Below are 25,025 nucleotides of genomic sequence, written 5' to 3'. Positions count from 1 at the left end.
AATTCAAAAATAAAATTAGAAAACTAAAGAAACTAACATTTTTTCTGAATAAAAATAAATAAATCAGAGAAAACTATATATATATATTTTAGATTTAAGTTTTTCACTTTCTTCATTTTATTTTCCATTTTTTATATTTATTTTGAACTTATCTTTTTAATTTCTTTATAAACAATTCTCATATTTTTATGTTTCTTAAGATTCTTACAGTTTTTAAGTTAAAATTAAAATTCGTTTTTTATGTACATTTTCTCATCACGGCACTAAATAAGTTAGGGCCCATTAAGCCCAAGCTAGGGTTTTGGTTTGCACCGCTATATATAGCCCTCTCACTCTAGGGTTTTGTGGCAGAGCCACTCGTTTCCATTCACTTACGGCGAGCGCGAGACAGAGAGAGAGAGAGCGAGGATTCCATGGCGCCGAAGCAGAGAACCCCAAAGGTGAGCAGGAACCCCGATCTGATTCGCGGGATTGGGAAGTACTCGAGGTCTAAGATGTACCACAAAAGGGGTCTTTGGGCTATCAAAGCCAAAAATGGTGGCGTTTTCCCTCGCCACGACGCAAAGCACAAGGCACCCGCTCCGGTGGAGAAGCCCCTCAAGTTCTACCCCGCCGATGATGTCAAGAAGCCTCTTGTAAACAAGCGGAAGCCTAGGCCCACCAAGCTCAGGTATTTCTTCAGATCTCCTAATATATACACGGTATGCTTCTTTGTAAATTCCGTTTTTTTTTTTTGGGGGGGGGGGGGGGGGGGGGGGGTTTGTTTTGACATTGGGTTCTTTTTGTATTGTTTTGTTGCTGAGAAATTTGGGAAGTGTTTTGCTTTACAGTGAGTGAAAATGTCTACATGGAATTATAAGAGGGTAGCTTTCATTTCAGTTAATATCTTCATGGCTGTCTCCATTGGTAGATAATTGGAAAACGTTGAAAAGTTCTGGAATTTATGCTTGTCATTCGATGGGGTAGATTTGTATGTCTATTTAGTATTTCTGTAGGGTTTTCAATTTGATTTAATCTTTGTGAAATATGGGGTGACAGAAAGTGACGGAGAAAATTAAAACTTCTGAATCCGGTTTACGAAAGCTATTATGGTATTTTTATTCACGCGCTTGGTTGTAAATTCAATCGGATGACTGAATTGGGGTTTTCAATTCTGGCAGCCCAAGTACCCATTTCTTACTGAAAAATTAATTACATTTATTATGTAGTCTTTATGATTTTTTTTTGGAATACATGTATTCATTTTATTTTATATTCTTGCAATTTGTAGGGCGAGTATTTCACCGGGTACTGTGCTGATCATACTTGCTGGGAGGTTCAAGGGAAAAAGGGTTGTTTTCCTGAAGCAGCTTACATCCGGGTTACTTTTGGTCACTGGTGTGTGTTAGCTTGAGTTGGTTAATTTTTTGTTCTGTTTTTGGATGAGAAGTTGTTGTTTTAAGATAAATAACTCTGGATATCGTACTAATTCGAGTTTTTGTTGCTATACATTATGTTCTACTTGTGAAATATTTGGAGTGTACTTGTGGTTGGAGTTGCATGAGAAATTCTAATGTGATCCATTGGTTGTGGGCCTCTTGTCTATGATCATTCATTTTCCCACAAATAAACTTCGGTCAAATCAATATTGTTTTAAATGATGGTGAATGTATAGAGTAAATAACTTTTAACTATTAGAAGTTTCCATGTTCAGTCATCTTTCAAACTCAAACTAGATATAACCATATTTTATATTCTGACAGCTTCATTATAAAAGTTGCTTCCACTATTTTAATTGGATGGTTGGTGTAATGGTTGGTCTCTAAACTTTTTAAATGCAGGGAAAAAACTTATCTCTTTTGGTTTTGGGATAATTTATTATTTATCAAACGAGTGTTGGTTTTATTGATCATCTGAGTGAGATGCACTTTAATCACTGATTTTTTTAAGATATTACTTTTCTTTCCTTAACTATTCAGGTCCGTTCAAGATTAATGGTGTTCCTCTAAGACGTGTGAATCAATCTTATGTGATTGCTACTTCGACGAATATTGACATTGCTGGAGTTAACGTGGATAAGTTTGATGACAAATATTTTGCGAAGGAAGTTCAGAAGAAGAAAAAGAAAGGAGAAGGGGAGTTTTTTGAGGCAGAGAAAGAGGTTAGTAGCTTTATTGTGGATGAAGTGAATGGTGTCTGTTTATGAGAAATACTTTAGCCACAAAGAGATTTTACAAAAGTAAATCCACATTGTGTCTTAATGAGATACATTAGATTGTAAATGTGCTTTTATTGTAAAGTAAAACCAAACGTATCATATTAAGATATTTCAGTTTGGGAGTTTTTTTAGGATTTTTTATGGCTATAACACTTATCTTGATTTTTAGGTTTGTTTATTTTGATTATCTATTGTCTTTGTCCAAATTGTAGGAGAGAAATGTGCTCCCACAAGAGAAAAAAGATGATCAGAAAGCTGTTGATGCGGCATTGTTAAAATCCATTGAGGGAGTTTCAGACTTGAAGGCCTACTTGGCTGCAAGGTTTTCTCTCAAGGCTGGCATGAAACCTCATGAACTGAAGTTTTAGATGAAGCACGGGCAACTTAAGGGACTGATTCTCTTCATTACTCCGTTTACTTTTTTTGAACTTGGTCATGGCCGTTGTACCCTTCTAGTTCCATTGGTAATTGACGGTTACATTCTCTGTGGTTTGTTCAATGGATTTTCCTTTTTCCAATTTTGGTTGTGGAGATGCAGGTGACTAATGATATGCACATATATGCATACATGGTGATCGGGTGAGGCCATATTTCTATTAGATTGTTTTTGCACTCGTCGATTGAATTACATATCATTTGATTGAGATGCTATGCTATGCTAATGCCATTACTATGTTATTTGCTCAAGGAAAAGAAGGTTAAGTGTATGCATTAAACGCGTTATGATCTTGATCTGACATCTAATTGTGTGCCTCATAGTCTGGCCAGAAGTAGAAACGCCAAGTTATCTTCTTCTGGTCTCTGGAAATGGTGAATTTTACGTAGGTTAACTTCCCAACATCAACCCTTAGCTTGGTTCGGTTTCTCTCTCAATAGATGGGTTCCCTGCTTGATCTCCAGCGGTATTGTTAGGTCTCATGCTCTATACTTGGCTAACGGTAAATGGAAAACCAAGAAGGTAAATATCCAAACGAATAGGAAATTAGTAGTGAGGAAAGCGAAATGAGCTTTGTAAAGCATGAATATAGCGAGAAAGAACTTATTATAGCTTCTGCTTCATGAATCATGGCGTCGTATATTATTATGGAATATATCTCGAGTAAAGGGATTGCATTATGAAAAACTAAATGAAGAAAACTGAACATTTATTGAAAGTCAAACTCAGACGAGACAGAGGAACTAAATGAAGAAAACAGAACATTTATTGAAACTCAAACTCAAACTCGACAGAGGAACTAAATGAAAAAAACATAACATTTTTGAAACTCACTCAAACGAGACACAGGTTGAAGTCACAGGAACGGAGGTATCCACCAAACTAGAAATTCGAACCATTTGTTTCACAGTAAGCTGTCAGTCTGAGCTGGTAATCTCTTAAAGAAATTGCTGGGTACAGAAGGCAGCTTACTCCGGAACCTAGGATGCCGCAAGTAATACAAGCCTGCAAGCAGAGCCACTACTCTGAATGGTGTCACATAAAGCACTACAGCTGCACAAAGACAGAACAATATGAAGAGGCCAGTTGCTCTTGGGTCTCTCCAGCTAAGAAGAGACTGAAATCTCTCCCCCTGTGTTGCTATGTCTCCCACCACTGTTTGAATCCTTCCTGCGACACTTCTAAGTCTGTCATACCGCATCCGAACTATATCATGTGGTCTTGAAGTAGGAAATGTGTCAAATTCCTCGTCAAGCTCATCAGGGTGCACTGCCTCTGCCCACGAGAGTTTAGTATCCATATGAGGTGGGTGTTGGGGGTGGAACCTATAGTTCCATAGCCCAATGAGAAACATGTAGAGGAAGAGAGTTGGAAGTATAAGCTCTGGGTACCAAATCAATATCAGAAATAGCATATGAACCATAACTGATGTGATGGGGTTCTTCCAGTTGCAAATATCACCAAACCATCGACTCACAGAAAACACGCATGAAAGAAGTGAAAAAACTCGAAAGAAGTTGGCTTTGCTTCTTCTCATACTCCACATGTGGGAATCTATATCCAACATATACTCCACTACCTCTTTTCTGAGAGGCGGTTCGGCTCTACCAAGCCTCACTGCTACAATATTCATAGCTTGGTATCTCAAATTTTCCACTTGGTTCACCGTGAAAGGATGCAAGTAGTGCATTTTAGGAAGCAAGGGATGCCCATAAACATATACCATATTAGCTAGAGAGAGTATAGTGAAACGAACCGCTAGTTGGAGCTCCCCCATTTTCTTTACTCCACGTGGTTGTAGAACAAGAAGTGGGTAAGCATGTGTATGTACCCTATGAGCTTCAAGTGTCGATAGCCGAATCCTCACCTTTCCAATCTGTGAGTCTTTTGCTGCATTGCCTGTTGATCTCTCCCCTCCACCCAAGTGGCAATTGTCGAAAACCCCCAGTGTTATGACTGTGCAAGGATCGTAAACTTCCCATGTGTACTGCTCGTTCCACTTGGGACTCAGAGTTTCAGGGATTGTTCTTGTTCGAACCCATTTCTGGCCATACTTAGCTACACAATAAGCGTTGGTACTTCCTCGGCCATCCTTCATCTTCATTGGGAGAAGCCCCTGTGCACTCAAAATGCCCACTTCCAATATCCCAATTGGTTGTTTCCATAGTTGCCTTGCTGTTGGCCTTTGATCACTTGTGTACATAGTTGATTCATCTAGTACATGATATCCACCTTCAAGACAAACTCTGAGGTGAATTCTGCTTGAGAACTTGAGTTCTTTCCTCCTGTCAGCTTCAAAGACTCCAAAACCAAATTTCTCAAGATTGAACCATCGAGAATGAACTACTCGATGGTCAAGCCGCCTTTCAAATGTGTCCAATGGTAGGCTTATCTTTCCTAACACCTCATCTTTCGAAGGATGCATACGATCCTCAACAGTAATGAACAATTGCTCTTCAAAAGGCTCAGCTGCCACAAACACTAAATCTTCATTCCAAAGTGGGTTGGTAGTTGGGGTTGGACATATCTTGGTTTTGAGCACTTGGTTTCCAACCTGAGCTTTGACAAAGACTTCTGGGAGGCGGTTTGTGTCATTAGGCATCACATCCTGAGCTTCAATAACATTTACCCTGAGGTACCAGAGTTTGGGAGATACGTACACCTTTGACCGGATGTTAAAAACACCCTCTCCATATACAGAAGCCGCATCCGAATGCCATGCCTCTGGGAAGGCTTCATCAGCTTGTGTTCCCATCCAAACTGCCAGCATGATCTCGCCTTTTACCTTCCCTTGTCCCCGACGGTCCTCCATTCTGTACCACTGAGGCGCCAGTGTGCTGTCAGGTGGAACCCTGGTTGGAATCTCATTCAGGTCAAAAACCACTCGTCCCAGATAATCATCCCTTCCCACCATTTCTTTATCCTTTACAAAAACTTCTAGTACTGATGACTGAATTCGGTCTTTTGAGAAAGCAAAGACCTGATTCCACTCTGGATTCAATTTCTTCTCATAATGCTTGGTTTTTCCTTTATAGTTCCCTAACTTGACTTCCGCATAAGGATCACAGCTACCTGTGATGGAGCTAGGAGGAAGATCTTTTGCTTTCACCACTCGAACATATAGATGAAATGTCTGCTCAACAAGGTCGTAAGTGCTTGTAAATCTCTCACTGCTCATCCATCCTCTTCCGCCATATCCTGCACCATTTGGCCATCTCTCACCAAGTTGTGGGTTGGTGTCTTTCAAATCATAGTCATCTTGGTGGCTAGGATTGCCTTGTGGATTGACTTGGTGCATGGTGAATGTAGGGACACTTTGTGGTCGTTTATCCATTGATACGATTTGATGCTGCACAAATTGGACTCTTCCTGCTCTCTCTTCTACAAGTTCTTTGACCTCCTCTATCTTTTCAGTAGGATCAACACCAGTGGACTCAACTGTTGCAATGGGGGACCTGGAATTGTTTTCAATGGAAACTATAGAAATTTTGTTCACAGTTTCTATTGTGGTAGTTTTTGGAGTTTCAATAAAAGGAACTTTTGTTTTTCAAATAGTGGCTAGTGTTTTGACATGGAGATTTGTATTTTTTGAAATGGGAGGAGTATTAAGAGGAGGTAGAGGTTGAGAACTTCGGGCTTTTGTTGGAGAGGATGGGGGAGGAGATTTTGGATCAAATTCTGGTGTAATATATATTTTTAGTCCAATCTCACCTTTTACAGATGAGAAGAACCACTTCCTTTGTAATCGGAATCTCTAATAAGCTTCCTTACCTTTCTTGACAATATTTGAGCAAGGAATTCTTACTTGACCAAGGAAGTTTCTGCCAGAAATTGGTTTCCTCTCGTTGTAAACAGAAATTTCAATGGCTTGGTAATGATAGTTTTTTGTTTCATCAAAAATCAGAGAGAAGTATCTGGTTCCAAATGGGGTTGAGGTTTTTTGGGATAGTTTTGGTTCGGCTTGATTGGTTTTCAAAATCAACTTCTACAAATGAACTGGCTGACCCTTCTCTATCCTTGGGTATAAGATCATGAGCATCCACTACTTCCACCACTAGCTTTTTTTTCTTGCCTACTTTGCTCCCATGAGAATCTACAACAAGTAGCACCTCACAAGAAATCTCAAACCCGATTCGGAAGCAAAGAAGTTCTATTTAAGAAGGCAGAAGATATTAAAAAGAAGTTACAGTTAAAAGGTTCTCTCCCTGCCACAGCGGTGGCTTGTGTTATTTTGGATGAAGCAAAGAATGCTTTGATGAAGAAGCTGCCTGACTATTCGTAGAAACGCAAAGGATCAGAGGGAAATGGAGGGAAAGCATGAACCTTTTTCCTTCTTTTTTTAAAAAGTGTAAAAAGAACAAGCCCAAGGGAAGGAGACCAAAGGTTAACATTGTCACTGTTGGTTACTTTGGTTGACAAGAAATTAGAAATAAATGAAAAATAATTGTGACACTATATTTTACCGTTCTAAACACCCTAGTATAAAAATGTTGTCTTTTAAAATCCTGGTCATTGGGCTCATGTTACATCAATTTTTTTTCATCAATTTTAGAGTTCAGATCTCAATGATGAGGCAAATTTCAGCTTACATTTCAAATAATTATGACCTAAATAATAACTACATTTCAAAAAATTACTAGGTACAATGGTGCAGCTCAAGAATGTTGCAATTTCAATTTCCCTGCACGCGTATGCTGAGATAAAAGGAAGTAAGCAGCTCGTTTTATAGCAAGTAACATCCTTCCCAAGGACTAAACTTGGTCTTTATTTTACAGTGAATAAATAACACATATCAAGGATGGATGGCAGTGCCCTTTCTTCTGCGTAACCATGTTTGAATAATATATAGATATATGGTTTAAGGGAATGGAGGTCACGTGCTGGAAAAGCTATATATATAGCTAAATCCCTTTCTTCTTCGGACAGCAATGCCAATGTGATGGGCAAAAAAGGGACAGATCGTAGATTTAAGAGAAAGCAAAAGGCAAGGTTAAGTGTTTGTGGAGCTTGGCCGAAGATGCATTTGCCAAGCTTTCTTCTCTTTCCTACTTTTGGATCAACTGAGGACAGGCAATGCATTAATGATACCTTAACAATTACCTCCAGGCTCCAAAAACTTCATCTTCTCCTACAATTTGCATGGCATGTACGTTACTAAAGATAATCAATTCCCCTTCAAATATTACTTGTTGATCATGATCATGGTCTGTGTCTAGTAAGGGTTGGTTTCTTGGACTCCACCTCATCTTTATCTGACTTGTATTAGTTATTAATTTTGCAGTGACAAATACTGATAACATGGAAACAAATATTGGAGCCATCTTAATTCCCTTCTAAATCCATCCATACGGGACTTTATAACCAAAAAATAACAATACCAAAATTCTACAAAGTGATATCTTTTACAAATCCCACAACAATACAAGTGCTAAACTAAAACATAATAAAAGTGATTTTGAAGGAAATAAAAGCATTTACCAAATTGAAGTACAATACTTTCTTTACAAATAAGTAAGAGGATCGACATGTGAAATCGAAAATCAAGACTTCTGTTACTTGCAGCATCCCATTGTGAGAATTTCAACTAAAAAAAAAAAAGAAAGGATTTTGGAGTCCAAAGAACAATGATAAAAAAAAGAAAAAAAGGAAAAGAAAAACCAAAGTACTTGATAACCCTAGCTTCTTTTTTATTTTTTTATTTTTTTAAGGTCTAGTGTTCACTACCAGAAATGGATGATCTGTATCACTGTGTTTATGGGTCCGAGAGGGAGTAACAATCGAATAAAAAGGAAGCAGTAGAAAGTTATGGGTCAAAGAGAGTATCCTTATTCTATAGCATATGCTAGAGACGCACGTGCGCGCGCACAAACTAGACTCCATGTACACTAGAAAACGTTGAGCACCCACCACGCAGATTAAAAAAAAAAAAAAAAAAGTCTCTCACTCGGCCACAGGGCTTTCTGACCTGCTTCCAGCCTTCCATATATAAAACAGAAAACCAATAATATAGGAAAATAAAAGAAAGAAAATAAAAAAACCCCATCTCTCTCTCTCTCTCTCTCTCTCTCTAATCTCTATGCCCTTATGCCCTAGAACCTTCCACGCTATCACCAATTAGGGTTCTCTAGGGTTTATCATAATAAACCCCAAAACCCTAAATCCCTATCATCGATTCATTTCCATACTCGCAAAATGGTTCGCTCCAACGGTGTCAGGCTCGTCCACTCTCTTGCTCGTCGCTCTCTCCTCTCCAATTTCTTCCACCAATACAAGAATTCCGTACGCTTTCTCCTTCATTCCTCTGGTTTCTTTTCCTTTCCTTCAATGACAAGTGCCTTTTTAACTCAATTCTCTAGTTGTTGGACTTTTTGTTTTTTTTTTTTGTGAAAAACTTTGTTTCTTTGTTGGTTTTGTATGGATGCCCACCCTTTTTTCTTCTTACAGATATACGAGGCGGTGTGTAGAGAGGGATATCGGAATTTCAATTCAGGAGTTTGTAACCCATCTCGAATTCTTGGGAATTACGCTTCGAATAATGGTAAATATCATTTTTTTCAAACTTAAAGTTTGTCGTGGCGTTTTTTTATGGTTTCTGTGATAATTTCGGAAAAAATTGAAATTGTGTACTGTATAAGTTGAATGAAATCTCCCCATCTCAATTTGATGTTCGATGAAACTTTCTTTGCTTACTTGTAAAAAAATGTGCGATGAAACTTCGCAACCAAATCAAGCACCGAGTCTACGTTTCCCTGCTTGCGGATTAAACTCTCGGCCAAACATGATTTTCTTTTGTTTTAAATATGATTTATGTTCCGTGATGTGCAGTGACCCAGAAAAATTGGTTGCTGTTGGGAGCTCTGAATGCCAATTGGAGTGCAGCTAGATCAATTCACAGCACTGGTATTAAATACACGCGCAAGGGTTATATAGCCATCTCATCTTTATATATTTTTTGATAAGTCAAATATATGTATATACGTATATGTATATATATACATACGATATATATGTATAGTAATCCTTTTCTCTTTCCCATTTTTGGATCATTTGTTCATTAAAAAATTATTTGGGAAGAATTCCCCCCCTTTAATGGTTCCATGCTTTGAGATATTTTGCGGAGAAGCCACCTATGGGTAGCCCAAGTGGTAAGGGCAAACTTGTGTGCATGAGCCCCATGTCAGAGGCTCGAGCCCTTGGGATCAAACTGCGATTTAAGTAGGAGACCATGGCGGTGGGTTGCTATGCTAGTCTTCTTGGGGGTTTAGGTTCCGTTGGTGAGTCCTAAGGGCTCTACCATGGGTTCCCCCGTCATTAAAAAAAAGAACATATTTTGTGGAAAAGCCACCATGCCTACTTGTATGGAAATAATTTTTCGTTTTGTCTTCTACTAAAATAAAATCATCTGGAATTTTAAGTAAAGAAGGAGCTCAAGGTTGTGGCTGTTTATTGTCTATCCAACATTTAAAAACTCTGATATATACTTACTGGGTTTGTACTTCAGCGGTTACAAGAGATTATTATGATGTCCTTGGCGTAAGCAGGAATGCAAATGCATCAGAAATAAAGAAAGCTTATTACGCGGTAGGTCTTTGCCTCACCTCTTGGTTTTAAATATAAATTTTGCACAAAGATGCAGATACTCAGAAATACCAACAAAAACACGTTTATGCTTATTATGTGTGTAAAGCACTGATTACTGATGCTTGTCTGTCATTTATTGCTCACATCATTGGCTTGATTGTCTGCTTAAGTATAAATATGAAGCACTGGTAATTATGAAGAGACAAAAAACTGGTAATTATGGCGCACTTTTCTCCAATACCTTGAATACATGGGGTGGCATGATTGTTTCGTTAGTTATAATTATGATACACTTGGTTTTTTTTTTTGGATGAGTTATAAGTATGATACACTTAAGTGAGAGAAGCTATTAGTTATCCTTGAAAGCATTATGAATGATTGATAAAGTCCTGGCTATGTTGTTTGCTAGGATCACATACTCCATTTTTCAAATTCCTGAGCTGTTTTTGCTCTGAACATGTTACAGTCTATTGTATTTTTTCTGATTTGGCATTGTTCTACAGCTCGCAAAGAAGCTACATCCAGATACAAATAAAAATGATCCTGATGCTGAAAAAAAGTTTCAAGAAGTTCAAACAGCATATGAGGTTTTTGTTTTTGAACTTTTAGAGCCTTTTGGATATCTTCGCAAGACTTACCGATGTGATCTAGTAAAATGTACTCTTCCTTGACTATTGTTGTAGGTTTTGAAAGATGATGATAAAAGACAGCAATATGACCAGGTTACACTTTAATTTTCCCCCTCTTGTTGTATACTCTATCTCTACTAACAATTATTTCTTGATTATCATTCTACTGGAATATTTTGGCAGATTTGAATGTGGAAGTAGATTAGTCATTGTATATTACCACCCGAACTCCTTGTATTTGAAATTCTTTGCGAGTAAATTCTAGATTCTTTATTTATATAAAACTGAATAAGATGCAAGTCTTGAAAAATTGGAATGGGGTTCGTAATCGGACAAGGATCGATTGAAGTTGTTGAATTGGGCGATTCATGAAAATTTTGAATTGGTTATTTTAATATTGATAAAAGCATTAAAAATCATATATAATGCAATTCAAGCATTTAATATCATGTATAAAAGAGTATAAAATATAAATTTATTGACTAGTTTCAATAAAAATATGATAGGAATCTTAATAGTATCAATAAACATGTAATTTATGTATTTAACCTTAATTCTCGACATTTTCTGGCCTCATATGCAAAGAAGATCAAGAGTTTTAAGTTATAAGCACGACTAATGTAGTATTTTATGCACAACCTCAAATTTAAAACAAAATACTTATTCATCTCTTAATTTTGTTTTCAACTAAAGAAAATAATGAAGTACATGTTTTATCTGTCAATTTCTTTGCGATTCTTATTGAATACAATGGTGAAGAAGTTAATACATGTTTAGTTCTATTCTATTCCGTACAAGAAATTAAAAAAAAAAACCTCAGTCGTTAGACAATGTAAAAGTAAATACAGTTTTGAATGTTGGAATTGGTTCAAATCAGTCTAAAAATCAGTTGATTGAAGCGGTTTAGTGAACAATTCAAAAAGTTCACTAAATGCATTTGCCATTTGTTTTGTAACCATGGAGTTATCATCAATGAAATTGGATTTATTTAATAGGGTACTTTTAGCCACTTGGGCCAAGGTTTGTAATTCGCTGGTGCAATATTTTTTTAGTAAGTAATAAATTTCATTCAAAAGCATAGAAGGCGCAATTAAGGTACATAGGATGTATATAGGATAAATACCTTGCTAGAAGTAGATAAAGATATCAGAAAATCATAAAGTTAAGCCTGTTAAAGCCAATAGCAGCTGTCCAACAAAAGAGAGTTTGAAGAAATTTCTGAACTCCTCCAACATCCATTTTCTGTCTTCAAACTTTCTGCCATTCATTTATCTCCAAATCATATGAGGCAAGTAAGGACCATCTTCCATGGTATTTCACTTTGTGGACTGCCACTTAACCTCTCCAAGAACCAAAACGGTCCACAACAGATTAAAGAATGCAATAAAGCCATATGCTTTCTAGTCATGAGTCATTCTAATAAAGCCTACATTCAGTTGAGTGAGGCCGCTAGATATCTAATCATCCTTAACATGAGCAACACTCTTCATGTTCATGAAAGCTTGTCGAGAGCTCTCTCTCCAGATCACAAATCATCCCAGAATCTAATTCTAGAGCAATCTCCCACCTGAAATTTAGTTCCAAATCTTTCTTGTGTTTTCCTGTAATCCCACTCCATCTGGTCTTAGAACACCATCCACCTATTGGCAATACATATATGTAATATGCTACATCCCCCCACAATGCCACTCTCTCAATCTAATGGGGCAAAAGCTACTTCCCCAAGAGTGCACGATTAAACAAGAGCAAATTCAAATTCTCAATCCACCCTTAGAGATTGGAGAACATACATTGGACCAGCTTACTCGGTGGAAGTTGACCTATTCTTTTAACCCACTCCAAATAAAATTTTGTTGTAGCTTCTCTAAAGAGAGAGTTCTCTTAAACAAAGTAATCGTACAACCTTCAGATAAATACATCCTCTTTCAGTTAACGTAGCAACACTCGAACTTGTTGATAACCCATCCCTAATAACCTTGGCCTTGAAAGTGGATCTCTAAGGAAGACTAGGTACCAAACATGTATTAAATTAAGGACTTCATAATTCCTAGACTTCAAAAAGATACCAAATAGGAAACCTTCATTAGCATAGACATATATCATTTTGTTGAGCATCTATATGACAAGGACAAAAAGTAAAAGTAAAGGAGACAAAGGATCTCCTTGTTGTGGGCCGTTAGAGCTTTTGAAGAAACTGAAAGGGGTTCCATTTACCATATAGAAAAATGTAGAGGTATAATGCCCAATCCATGATCACCATTTCCCCCCAGAACCACATCTCCTTAGTAAGTGCTTTGGGGAATTTACAGTAGCTTGCTTTTTAAAAAAAAAATGTGATAAATGATCTCGGGTGGGCCTTTTCCGGAGTTTATGGGCCAAACCTAGTGGGAATGGCTTGGTGCATTGGTGGTGGCTTTAACATTACCTGGTTCCCAAGTGAGAGATCGGGGGAGGCGCCTTTGTCCCAAGCTAGAGATTGGAGGATCATTCACATGGTCATCCAATTGGGATTGGTCTAGATTTGGATAGGTTTTTAATTTCTCCCTCTTGGACTTTGTTCAGATCATTTCCCTATTATGGGCTTAATGTTCATGATTTCCTTGTATCAATTTTTTTCCCAGTTAGGTGTTTCTCTTGTCTATATACATCCAGTATACTTGGCTACACCTATTGATATTAATAAATTTTTACTTAAAAAGAAAAAAAGTATAAAAGGAACTCTTGGTTGACATCATAGATATTCTGAATGTCCACTTTGTAGAGCACTCTAGGCTTTCTAGATCTCAGCTTACCATCCAATCTCTTGTTAGAAATAAGAACGGATTATGGTGTACTTGGGCTATGCCTATTCCTTTCATTAAATATACTTTTATTGATAAAAAACAAGAAATAAGAACGGAGTCTATTATTTGTCTACCTTTGACAAATGCATTAAGAGGCTTTGAGATTTTTTTTTCTCTCACCATACATCTCCTACTAGCAAGAACTTGAGAAGGAATCTTGTAAACCTTGCTTGCTAAGCTAATAGGTCTATAGTCTTTAACATCCCCAACCCCTGGTTTATTGGGCATGAAAGCAATGGAAGTGGCATTAAAACTTTTTTCAAACTTTCCATTGGCATGAAGATTGTGAAACGCCCGTATAATATCTTCTTTGACTACTTCCCAACAGACTTGGATGATTGGGGCAATATTGTTTGATGCTGGAAAAATAGTTTTAACACTAAAACTAACGAAACATGGATGCTGTTTATCCAATGGACAGTGCAAAACTGAGTAACAATAAATTGGCGGCAAAGCTTGGGAAAAATCCTGCTTGTATAGTTTACTGGCTAGAAAGTAGGATTTGAGCTTGGGGGGTAGGGGTGGTAAATCATATTTTCGGGTTGTGTTTGTGTCATATCAAATCATGAACATTCAACTATATAGGTCAACCTAAACCCAATTCGTTAAATTAAACGTGTCAAACTTCCAAACCCTAACCCAACCCATCTAGATAATGGGTCGTATCATGTCACCTGTTTTGACCCCTTTAATAATTAATTAGAAATAAGTTAACATGACACAACTCATTTAAACCCTTTTGTTTAATGTAAATAGGTTGAACTAAAACACAACTCATTTGACCCGATTAACATAATTTCACATAAAAGTTAAAATCTATATTTATTAATAAACACAATATCTTAAAAAATATATATCAATATTTTTCAAGTTTTGACATATAATAAAATCAATATTACAAACCATACAATAACAAATATGAGTATAGGTCTAAAATTACAATCCCAACAATAAAAACATAAGCATACTGAGAAATACCAATATTACAATCTAACAATAATAAAATTTTAATTTTGAAATAAATTTTAAACGGGTCAAAACTGGTTGATTTCGTGTTTAGTAGATTGACCCATTATTGACTTGTTTATAAATCGTGTCTTGTTTTGTTTTAGCTGGGAAGTTTAAAGCTTTGAAGAATAATATAAGAAAATGGAATCTGGAAGTCTTTGGGAACATTAATGACCAATGGGACACACTCTTTTTGGAGTTGCAGCAACTTGATGAAAAAGAGGCGGAAAGGGCTCTATCGGTTGATGATAGGGCAAGGAAAATGACTGTAGTTGCTGAGCTGGAAAAAATCACTCTTATGGAGGAGATCTTGTGGAGACAAAAATCCCGGGCCATTTGGTTGAAGGAAGGGGAAAGGAGTACAAAGTTCTTTCATAAAGTTGCAAACTCTCATCGAAGAAACAACGCCATAGAGGTCCTTCATGCGGAGGGTAGGGTTTTATTGGGTAGAGATGCTATTAAGGATCACATTGTTCACTTTTATGGTAAGCTTTTGACAAAGCAGTAACTTCGGAGACTCAAGGTAGACGGCTTGGCTAGAGAGGCCTTTCGAAGAAAGCAAGGTGCTTGGCTTGCTAAAAGGTATGGACAAAGATAAAGCATCGAGACCAGATGACTTTCCAATGGCTTTTTTTCAAGCTTGTTCGGACATTGTCAAGGAGGATCTAATGAAGGTTTTTATTGAATTTCACTCTTATGAAATTTGAGAAGAGCCTTAATGTCTCTTTCATCACTCTTATCCCCAAGAGGGCGAGGTCAGTGGAAGTGCATGATTTCCATCCCATAAGCTTTGTGAGTGGGGTTTATAAGATCATCTCTAAAGTTTTAGCGAAGCGGTTGAGTGAAGTCATGGGGAAGATAATCTTGAAGTCCCAAAATGCCTTTGTGAAAGGAAGACAAATACTAGACTCGGTTCTCATCGCCAACGAATGCCTGGAGAGTAGAGTCAGAGCCAGCATTCCAGATATCTTGTGTAAATTGGATATGGAAAATGCATTTGATCATGTGAACTGGGATTTTTTGTTGTATATACTTGGGAGGTACGACTTTGGAGAAAGATGGTATCAGTGGATAAAGCATTGTGTTACAATTGTCAGATTCTCTGTCTTGGTCAATGGCTCTCCCGAAGGCTTCTTCAATAGTTTGTGGGGTTTGAGACAAGGGGATCCACTCTCCCCACTTTTATTCATTTTAGTCATGGATGTGCTGAGTAGAATGTTGGAAGGGGTGGTGGATAGGGGTTTCATCTCGGGTTTCTCGGCGGGCAGTTCCTCGCATGGAAGCTTGAAAACCTCCCATCTTCTTTTTGCCGATGATACGCTTATTTTTTGTGACCTGGACTTGGATCAGATTCGCTCCCTAAGACACTTCTACTTTGCTTTGAAGCTGTATTGGGCCTTAAGGTGAATTTATCAAAGTTGGAAGTAGTTCCTATTGGTTTGGTCAATAACTTAAGTGAAGCGGTTGCCATCTTGGGCTACAAGGTTTCATCCTTGCCTATGAAGTACCTTGGACTCCCCTTGGGGGCCCTTCATAAATCCAAGGTAATGTGGTTAGGGATTGTTGAGAAAATCGAAGGCAAGTTCGTGGGTTGGAAGATAATTTACTTGTCCAAGGGTGGGGAAATCACACTTATTAAGAGTACGTTATCTGATCTCCCAACGTACTTCATTTCTTTATTTCCTGTGCTTGCAGGGGTGGCAAATAGACTAGAGAAGATTTTCCGTTGTTTCTTGTGGGGAGGGATAGAGGATGTAAAAAAATTCCACTTGATTAAATGGGATAAAGTATGCACCCCTTTGTCTTGCAGTGGGTTGGGTGTAAGAAAATTGAGAACTTTCAACAAGGCACTTCTTGGAAAGTGGTTATGGCGTTATCATCAGGAGGGAGACGCTTATGGTGTGGGAGTTTGGAAACTTATTTGGAATGGTTGGGATGATTTTCTTTGCAATTGTAGGCTTGAGGTGGGAAGTGGCATGCGAATCAGATTTTGGCACGATATTTGGTATGGGGATATTGCTTTGAAAAACGCTTTCCCCTCTCTTTATAGGATTGTGTCAGATTAGGGTTCCTCGGTGGCTGATAATATGTGCAGTAGTGCTGGTTTCATTCATTGGTACGTGAGATTCACTAGAGCTGTCCCGTATTGGGAGGTGGGAGACATCGCTGATATCTACAGCGCGTTATATGCGCTGAAACAATGGGCAGGAGGGGAGGATAGATTACTTTGGACACGCATAGGGAACAAGAAATTTTCAGTTTGATCATACTACGAGGCCTTGACGACTCACACCTTCAATGTCCCCCCTCAAGGTTGCTTTTTTCTGCTGGTTGGCATCCCATGGTAAAATACTGACTATAGACAAGTTAAGAAAGTGTGGACTCTACATAATGGGTTGGTGCTTCATGTGCAAACACAACAGTGAATTAGCGGATCACCTTCTTCTTCATTGTGGAGTGGTTAAGGTATTTTGGGATGAAATCTTCACTAGGCTTGGCATCGCATGGGCCCTAGGAGGGTGAGAAATTTATTGTCTTGTTAGCGAGGGAATCGGGGCAATCATCAAATCGAAACTATATGGAAGATGGTACCTTTATATTTAATTCAGTGCACATGGAATGAAAGAAATGGCCGTTGTTTCGACAATAGGGAACAATCTTCTGATGGTTTTAGGGCTTTTTTCTTTCATACATTGTTGCTTTGGGCCTCTTCTATTGTATTGAATGGAACAAGTCTTAATATTTTTACGCTATTTTCCGTAGCGCGTAGTTTTTGTAATTAGGCTCTTTCTTGTATACATTCTGTGTACTCAGGTTTTGCCTATTTACGTGAATTAATAAAATCTTTTTTACCTATCAAAAATAAATAAATAAATAGTCTTAATAGGTCAACCCGTTTGGCCCGAATCCATTAACATCAAATCCAAATCCAAACCTGCTAATTTCGTGTCATGTTTGTGTTGGGTTCACGGGTTGTGTCACATATTGCCACCCCTATTTGAGAACTCAAGATGGGCTAGCAAATAATAGGGTGATTTGTACGAAAGTTTCTAGATTATCTTACAGTTTGTGCATTAGGGTGTTGAGAAAGGCCTGAGGTTTGGTTCAAATAGACGAAAAAAACTTTTTCTTCATTGCTTGTATGAGGGGTGAAAAGTACACAAGGACTGTAACTATAGATTATAAGTACTTTAAAGGAACCCCGAGGGGTAGTTCAGTTGGTTATGCCTTGGGTTTGCTTCCCAATGGTCACCAGTTCGAGTCCCCTCAAGGCTACTGGAGGTTTACCTGGCCGTTAGCTTCAGGACCCAGTGGAATTAATCGAGTTGTGTGCAAGCTGGCCCGGACACCCACGGATATTAAAAAAAAAAAAAAAGTATAAAAGGCTTACTATGGGTGGGAAGCGACTATTGGTTTTGCTTTTTTCATAAGAAATCTTAAGAAGGATTTGTCGCTTGGGAGGAAAGAAGAGGAAGAGAAGAAAAACCATGGAGGAAAGCTTTTTCTTCGACTTAGTTGGAGGGAGATAAAAATAAATGTATCAATATCAATAGGCGTAGCCAAGTACATTGTATGTATATGAGAGAAGACATCTAGCTAGGAAGATGAAATAGATACAAGGAAATCATGAACATTTTTTTTTTTATTAAGTTAAACATTAAGCCCATTAAAATCTAAAGCTATTTCCCAAAGCTAGGATGCATGCAAACGCCATAAATGAATGTGCATTTAAATAATGTCTCCATACATGTATATCCTTATGCCTCATAAGTTCTTTCATCCTATGTGCATCAATGGATATAAAATGGTTGCATATGGCATACTTCGCTTATGGATGGTGCTGAATATGGGGAAGATTATTCTGTTGACTTTGCTATGTGAATGAACTAAGCAATGACTTTGCACTTATATCTCAGTTAAAACTAGCCTGTATAAGTATGCATTTTAGATGATTAATTTCTCAGATATATGGTGCTTTTCCCTGGAGCTTATCTTGCCATATTTGAACTTAATTCACTTCTGTTCTTCCTAGATGTCTGTACTTACATTGTCTGTATGCATAATCTTATAGGTTGGACATGATACATACGTACAGCAAGGAGAAAGCGGCTTTCCCAATGATTTTCATGGTCCATTTAAAGATTTCTTTCGAGATAACGTAAGTACTTCCTTTTTGATATCTTTGAATTGGCTGTGGTTCTGTCCATGAATCTTCCTCGTTCAAAACCATTTTTTATGTACGTCTTTGACTCCAGTTTTATTGAGGTTTTGAATATTACTTGCTTTGGTCCTAAAAGAAAATTGAAAAAAAAAAAAAAAAAAAGGAGTTCACTCAACATATGCTTTAGAGCAGTGTTTATCACATGATCTCTCAAGCCTCCCAAATAAGTGGTCCAACTGCAGTTCCTCCATTAAATCCGGGGAGGACCTAGGATTAGTGGTCCTACCATCGGGATACAATCTGTCTTAGCAGCATCCAATAAGAAAGACAATCATTTGTGCTACCAGTATGATCATAATTCTTGAGATCCAGAGTCTTTGATCCAGGAGACTGCTTTTGGTAACTACTCGCTTGGCGCCCAGTTTTTGTGTAATATTAAATGAATAATGCTAGCTACAAGCTCCAAATAGACAAACCTCATACAAGCCCTCCACTGTCCACTTTTTAACAAGGGCTTGTATGGGGCTTGTGTATTTGGAGCTTGTACATATCATTTCTCAATATTAAATTGGTGATTACAAAATTTGTCCATTTTCCATCCTGGTGAACTAGCAAGGGTTATTAAACTTTTGTTACTAATGTAGCCAAATCTCAGATTATGGTTTTACTAGAAGTCCATAGTTTAGTATGATCAAAATATGGATTGTTGTGTTGCAAACAAAGTCTGCATTTTTAGTCTTCTGTTTTTCAGATATTAATTACACATGAGAAATCTAAAATCTGATTTTTATTTTTTGTTTGTTTATGTGCTTGCTGTGACACTTTCCATGGAGATCAGATTTTTGATGAATTCTTCAATCGAAGACTAGGCGGCGAAGATGTCAAGGTTTTAATTCTGTTTGTTCTCATATTGAATTTTTTTTCTTTGCATTGATTTTTCTAATGTTAATGATATTGTCAATTAAAAGCTATGAGGGCGCTACCCAAGTATAGGAGTGGAGTATACAGCAGAGACACCCAAACAACAAAAGAATGCTTTGCTTTTGATTTTGTTCTTGTTTTGGAATTGTTATCTGGCTTACATTTCTTCAATTGCTATCATCACAGGTATCTCTTGAACTCTCCTTCATGGAGGCCGTGCAGGGAACCACAAAGACTGTGACATTTCAAACCGATTTGGCCTGTCAATCTTGTGGTATGAAGATCCTATTCGCTTATCAAATGTTTCCACTCCAAGTTTCAATTCTGTTATATATGTTACTGATTTTTTAATCTCATGTATACTTCCTGTGTACTTTGGCTATGCCTACTTCAATATCAATATGATTTCAAGAATTTTAGTTGTTTGCTCTGTTTGTTGGTAGGCTTAGTTTAGTTGGGATGGAAAAGTTCTCAACCTAATATTTTATTCTATTTCTGGAGTCTTGCAGGTGGACGCGGTGTTACTCCAGGAGCAAAACCAGAAAAATGTTCACGCTGTAGAGGTTTAGGAACGGTATGTTCTCTAGAAAAGAAAATCTAATAATTTTATGGGATGAAAATAGTGTGCCATTCTTAAATTGTGGTTTTGTTGCTGTGCAGATAACCATGCAACAGGGCCTATTTACGGTGCAGATTACTTGTCCTCAGTGTCATGGAGAACGAGAAATTGTGCCTGTATGTTGGACAACTATATCTTTATTTTGAGATAATTAAGTCTTTTTTGCTATCCTCTAGCTGCTTTTATCAGGCATCTATATTTTTCATGGTTTTTTTTTTAAAGTCTATAATAGCTTTTAGCCATTATTATCTGCAGCCGCAGTACATCTGCAAGTCATGCAAAGGAAGACGAGTTGTGTTAGGAACGAAGTCTGTCAAGATTAACATCATGTCAGGTATTGATTTTTTCAACATAGTATTTTTAGGCACTGATGGTTGCATTTCTAAAGTTCCTTCTTGTGGTTGAGTTATTTCCTTCCCAGTTATTTAATAAGCAAGCTTCTACTTCATAAATTTTATCACTCAGGTTGTGTGCCTATTCTGAGTATTGACTCATGACCTGAGTTGGTTTAGAAAAATTGCTTTGGTGCGAGGTCTAATGCATGATCCTATGAATTCAAAAGTTAAATTTTGCATGGTTGGTTAAGGTGTAGAAGAATGGGTATTTGGGAATGATATTGACTGTTTAATAGGCTTATGTAATATCTCCAAGTCTTGTTTGCTTCAGGCGGCAAATCAGATTTTGTTTCTCAAGCTTTAAGAGGAAATTAAAGAAGAAAGATATCTGGCTTTATAGGTTTTTTGTATGCTAGGTTGTTTAGGTGCTTGACTCTCTTGTACTTTTGCATTTGCAGGGGTAGATAATAATGAAACTATAAAGGTGAGTAGAAGCGGTGGAGCAGATCCTGATGGAAATCAACCCGGTGATCTTTATGTTGTCATTAAGGTAACCATCTTATCTTAGTTTCTGTTTGTTTTGTCATCTTTTGTTGCCTTTTGCCTTTTTTCATTTTTTGGATGCATTTTTTTAATTTTCTTTTTTTCTAATTTAAATTTAAAATATCATATCCTTCTTTGCAGGTCCGTGAAGATCCTGTTTTCCGCCGAGAAGGCTCTGACATTCATGTAGATGCCGTTTTGAGTATCACTCAGGTAATACTTTCTTACGTTTGCTACCATCCAATGATGAAGAGCTCTAAAGAAGAAATCCTTTTGCTCCTCCATAGTCTTCTTTCTATTTTCAAAGACTGGATCATTCCTCTGGCCGAATATACTGCACAAGTTAAATTAAATTTTCACTAAGTTTCACCATGTAGGCTACCAAACTGACCTTTCCAACACAAAAAACTCACCACCCACACTTCCCCTAATGTTAGCAATTCAAAGAAAAGTGAAATTACAATAAATAAGATAGCAATGCTGTAAACTGTAACAAACAGTTATTCTTGGACCAAAGTTGTCTTTATCAATATGAAACCCTTGGTTTTGGTTTTCGGTTCCAATTAAAATATTTATTCTGATCATTTCATGGCTGCTGTATCAAGTCAAACTTAGCTTGAATTGCAGTTGACAAGCAATCACGTGAGCTGGGTAGTTTTCCAGATTGCATAAGCCTCAGAAATGAACAACACGCAGTTTTTTACTGGCCCATTTTGTGATCACCGAGATGAAAGTCGTGTGATTGAAGTTTATGCCCATGGTCCTTATCCCCCTTAATTGTTTGTCTCAAGTTCTCCCACCTTGCCTTAATATGCAGTCTAGGTGATGCGCAATGGCTACAAGATTGAAAAAAAGAAATCTGTTGGTATTGAAGTACAGACCGGAGTGGTAAATTTGTTCCCTGAGCAATAATTGTAGTGGTTATTCACCATCATGTATAGTTTCAATAACAAGCTAGTTTCCAGTCACAGCTGGCATTAAAACTTGATGCTAATCAGACTATCAGAATTCTGATAACTATAATCTTTTGTATCATTTGTCTCTACTTACCTTGTTTGATTGTAATATTTATCTTTTGGTTTATCCGATTGATCTTGTCCAGGCAATTTTGGGGGGAACCATCCAAGTCCCTACTCTCACGGGAGATGTTGTCGTCAAGGTTTGATTGATTCTTCACATATGGTTATTATATTTGCAATGGGAAACGGTATAGATGATATTTTTGTTGAGGTTCTTTCTATTGTGATGACTTGATCCCAGTTTTGTGGGGGTTCGAAGGGAATTTTAGCCTAAGGGCTATTGGCTTCTTGTACTATTATCTTTCCACTGTTACCTATAGAATATCGCGATTAAAATAATTTCTGATGTTCAGGTCCGCCCTGGCACCCAGCCTGGTCAGAAGGTAGTTATGAAGAAGAAAGGTTAGTGAACTAGACTAGCTAAATCTCATTCTTTGTTTGTGTAATGCTTTGCTTGATCAAAGATTCCATATTGGCTTGTGATTTACATCTTTTATTCTACTGAATAGTGTGGAACATAAAATTCAAGTATTAGGTCATTTTTACATTTAGATCCTTGGACTTTGTCCCTTGTTCAATTACCCCCATCAACTTTCAGTAGCAGTGCTGTTGCGACTCTGGTTATCAAAAGATTATTAGACTCATGTTAGAACTTATGGGTCACGTTAAGATTATTGAAGGAAAATTGATGTTGATTGTCAATTCAGTGGAGGATATGATGATTTTACTGTTAACGACTAAGCTATTCAGTATTTTTATGTTGATGTTGATTATGATTTGTATATAACAGTCGGCATGCATATTTCATGAACTCTTTTGTGTTAAATTTAATGTTCGGTCTTATTTACCAAAACTTATGGAATGGAATAAATTATACACAGGACACAAGTTCTCAGGTGAAGTCGATTAAATTTAAAGTTATGGTAGGTAATTGACTGAACTTGTACAAGCTGGGATGGTGATGTGTTAGAAACCATACACAACCATTATAGTTATGCAAGGACAGAACTGAACAAAGCCGTAGTTGCAAACATGCTGCATAGGCGTATAATTCGCAATCATTAATATGTTGTGGTGTTTTACATTTTTAGCCAAAAGTAGTATTATTGCACATGCCAACTCACGTTGGAGTGTGAGCATGAGCAACCAGATAACATCATCATGAATGAAAGGAAAATAAAAGACCTATTTCTCTATACATGCAAAAATCTTTCACAAATAAGGTAACCTGCTCTATCAACATCCAACAAACCCCTCATCTCTCTCGGAAGACCAAGCCGACCAAAATATTTGTGATAAATGCCATTTGCACCTGATTTGGCCAAAGCACCTGCCATTTGCGTAACTGCTCTGAAAATATGCTCCTTTACAACCAAATCATGATACCACCAGAATCTGATCCCACAAATCTCTTACTCCATGGAACACCCCAATTTCTGAGGCATCTATCTGGTGAGTGAGTGGCAATTGGACACATCTGACCTTAACTTTTCAGCTTGTGTATGTGAATCAGGTGTTGGGGTGGTATGGAATCTATTCAGCAATTGGCAGTTTATGGCTACCTTGTGACCTTTTTTATTAGTTAATTATATTTTGTCTTCTTTCTTCAATGAATCTTGAAATTTGAGGGCTTCAAAGATATTTAAGTTGGATTGTAAAATTTACAAAGTACAGGCTACATGCTAACTATTGATCAATTAGCGTCTCATTACTGCATCCTTTTGATTTGTACATTGAAGAGGCTGTCTTCACTCTGACCTTGTTTTTGAGCAGGGATCAAGACGAGGAACTCTTTCTCATTTGGTGATCAATATGTGCACTTCAATATCTGCATTCCAACGTAGGTTTTCTTGCCCTTAGCTATTGTTTGAGCTGGCTGCATTTCTGCACCCTCCAGCATGAAATTGTTGACCACAAGTTTTCCATGTGATTAGAATGCTTGATTTAGAAAATTGATTTGTGCAGGAATCTAACTAAAAGGCAACGTGAATTGATTGAAGAATTTTCCAAAGAAGAACAAGGGGAATATGATAAGGATGCTGCTGCTGGAGCATCGGGATAAAGCGTAGACCAGAGAAGGCTTCTTTTGTGTGCTAGTATATTAAATTCATGATTAGTAAGAAAGGATAAAGGAACGGAAAGGAGAAGCATTGATAATAGAAAGACAACGGCTCTGGAAGTTTTGTAGGAGTGGTCTTGGGTAATTTTGTCCGTGGCTGCTTATTTTCTGATGTTATGTAATTTTGTTCCGCACAAATCTCAAGGGTATTGTTATCATATGAGGCCAAAAATATTTGATCACTTGCATCCAGGGTGTCCAAGCTTTGCATTGTATATATTCTTTATTGTTCAACAACTGTTTGAACAATGTACGCGTGTCAATCATAAAGGTCAAAAAAGAAAAAAAAAAAAAAAACATAAAGGTCAAGTATTTTTTCTTTTGTTGAGTTAAAAAATGATATAATGTCACATGCATAGAGATTAAGATGGCAATTTTCTTTTAATAATTCTTGCTAATGTGATACGATTAACACTTGCACACCTCACCAAAATAATTATGATAGAATATATCAGTTTTTCCAAAGTTTAGGGGTTAACAATTCAAATTGAATTAAACGCTCAAGTTCAATGGTTGTATACATATATCTTTTCTCTTCTTTTGAAAATACATTATGAATAAAGATCGAGAATGTATTTGTAATCAAGAAGGTAAAAGTAGAAGATTTTATTTG

General features: G+C 37.3%; 3 protein-coding genes across 3 annotated transcripts; 2 read left to right on the top strand and 1 right to left on the bottom strand.

The window, feature by feature from the left end:
- Window positions 1-338: 338 nt before the first annotated feature.
- On the top strand, window positions 339-2,715 carry LOC122291323 (60S ribosomal protein L6-like). The gene is made up of 4 exons (XM_043099003.1): window positions 339-670; window positions 1,271-1,377; window positions 1,959-2,140; window positions 2,410-2,715. Exons 1-4 carry the CDS (start codon window positions 414-416, stop codon window positions 2,563-2,565), a joined length of 702 nt encoding a protein of 233 aa, XP_042954937.1. The 5' UTR covers window positions 339-413; the 3' UTR covers window positions 2,566-2,715.
- Window positions 2,716-3,325: 610 nt separating this feature from the next.
- Window positions 3,326-6,387, bottom strand: LOC122291321 (FT-interacting protein 1-like). Its single transcript, XM_043099001.1, has one exon. It carries the CDS (start codon window positions 5,965-5,967, stop codon window positions 3,538-3,540), a length of 2,430 nt encoding a protein of 809 aa, XP_042954935.1. The 5' UTR covers window positions 5,968-6,387; the 3' UTR covers window positions 3,326-3,537.
- A 2,250-nt stretch (window positions 6,388-8,637) lies between these two features.
- On the top strand, window positions 8,638-24,600 carry LOC122291322 (chaperone protein dnaJ GFA2, mitochondrial). Its single transcript, XM_043099002.1, has 18 exons — window positions 8,638-8,912; window positions 9,078-9,171; window positions 9,459-9,533; window positions 10,135-10,214; window positions 10,718-10,801; window positions 10,898-10,936; window positions 18,767-18,853; window positions 19,695-19,742; window positions 19,964-20,051; window positions 20,287-20,351; window positions 20,438-20,512; window positions 20,652-20,730; window positions 21,190-21,281; window positions 21,416-21,487; window positions 22,377-22,433; window positions 22,647-22,695; window positions 24,067-24,133; window positions 24,259-24,600. Exons 1-18 carry the CDS (start codon window positions 8,826-8,828, stop codon window positions 24,353-24,355), a joined length of 1,335 nt encoding a protein of 444 aa, XP_042954936.1. The 5' UTR covers window positions 8,638-8,825; the 3' UTR covers window positions 24,356-24,600.
- Window positions 24,601-25,025: the final 425 nt, after the last annotated feature.

The sequence above is a fragment of the Carya illinoinensis genome, chromosome 13 (assembly GCF_018687715.1).
Source record: "Carya illinoinensis cultivar Pawnee chromosome 13, C.illinoinensisPawnee_v1, whole genome shotgun sequence".
In the NCBI taxonomy this organism is placed as follows: Eukaryota; Viridiplantae; Streptophyta; class Magnoliopsida; order Fagales; family Juglandaceae; genus Carya; species Carya illinoinensis.
This window is presented reverse-complemented; position numbering and strand designations above follow the sequence as displayed.

Coding starts and splice junctions, on each gene's coding strand:
- LOC122291322 (XM_043099002.1), top strand. CDS start 8,826: ATGGTTCGCTCCAACGGTGTCAGGCTCGTCCACTCTCTTGCTCGTCGC. Junction 8,913..9,077: donor TCCACCAATACAAGAATTCC/GTACGCTTTCTC, acceptor TTCTTCTTACAG/ATATACGAGGCGGTGTGTAG. Junction 22,434..22,646: donor CGGGAGATGTTGTCGTCAAG/GTTTGATTGATT, acceptor TCTGATGTTCAG/GTCCGCCCTGGCACCCAGCC.
- LOC122291321 (XM_043099001.1), bottom strand. CDS start 5,967: ATGGATAAACGACCACAAAGTGTCCCTACATTCACCATGCACCAAGTC.
- LOC122291323 (XM_043099003.1), top strand. CDS start 414: ATGGCGCCGAAGCAGAGAACCCCAAAGGTGAGCAGGAACCCCGATCTG. Junction 1,378..1,958: donor CGGGTTACTTTTGGTCACTG/GTGTGTGTTAGC, acceptor TTAACTATTCAG/GTCCGTTCAAGATTAATGGT. Junction 2,141..2,409: donor TTTTTGAGGCAGAGAAAGAG/GTTAGTAGCTTT, acceptor TCCAAATTGTAG/GAGAGAAATGTGCTCCCACA.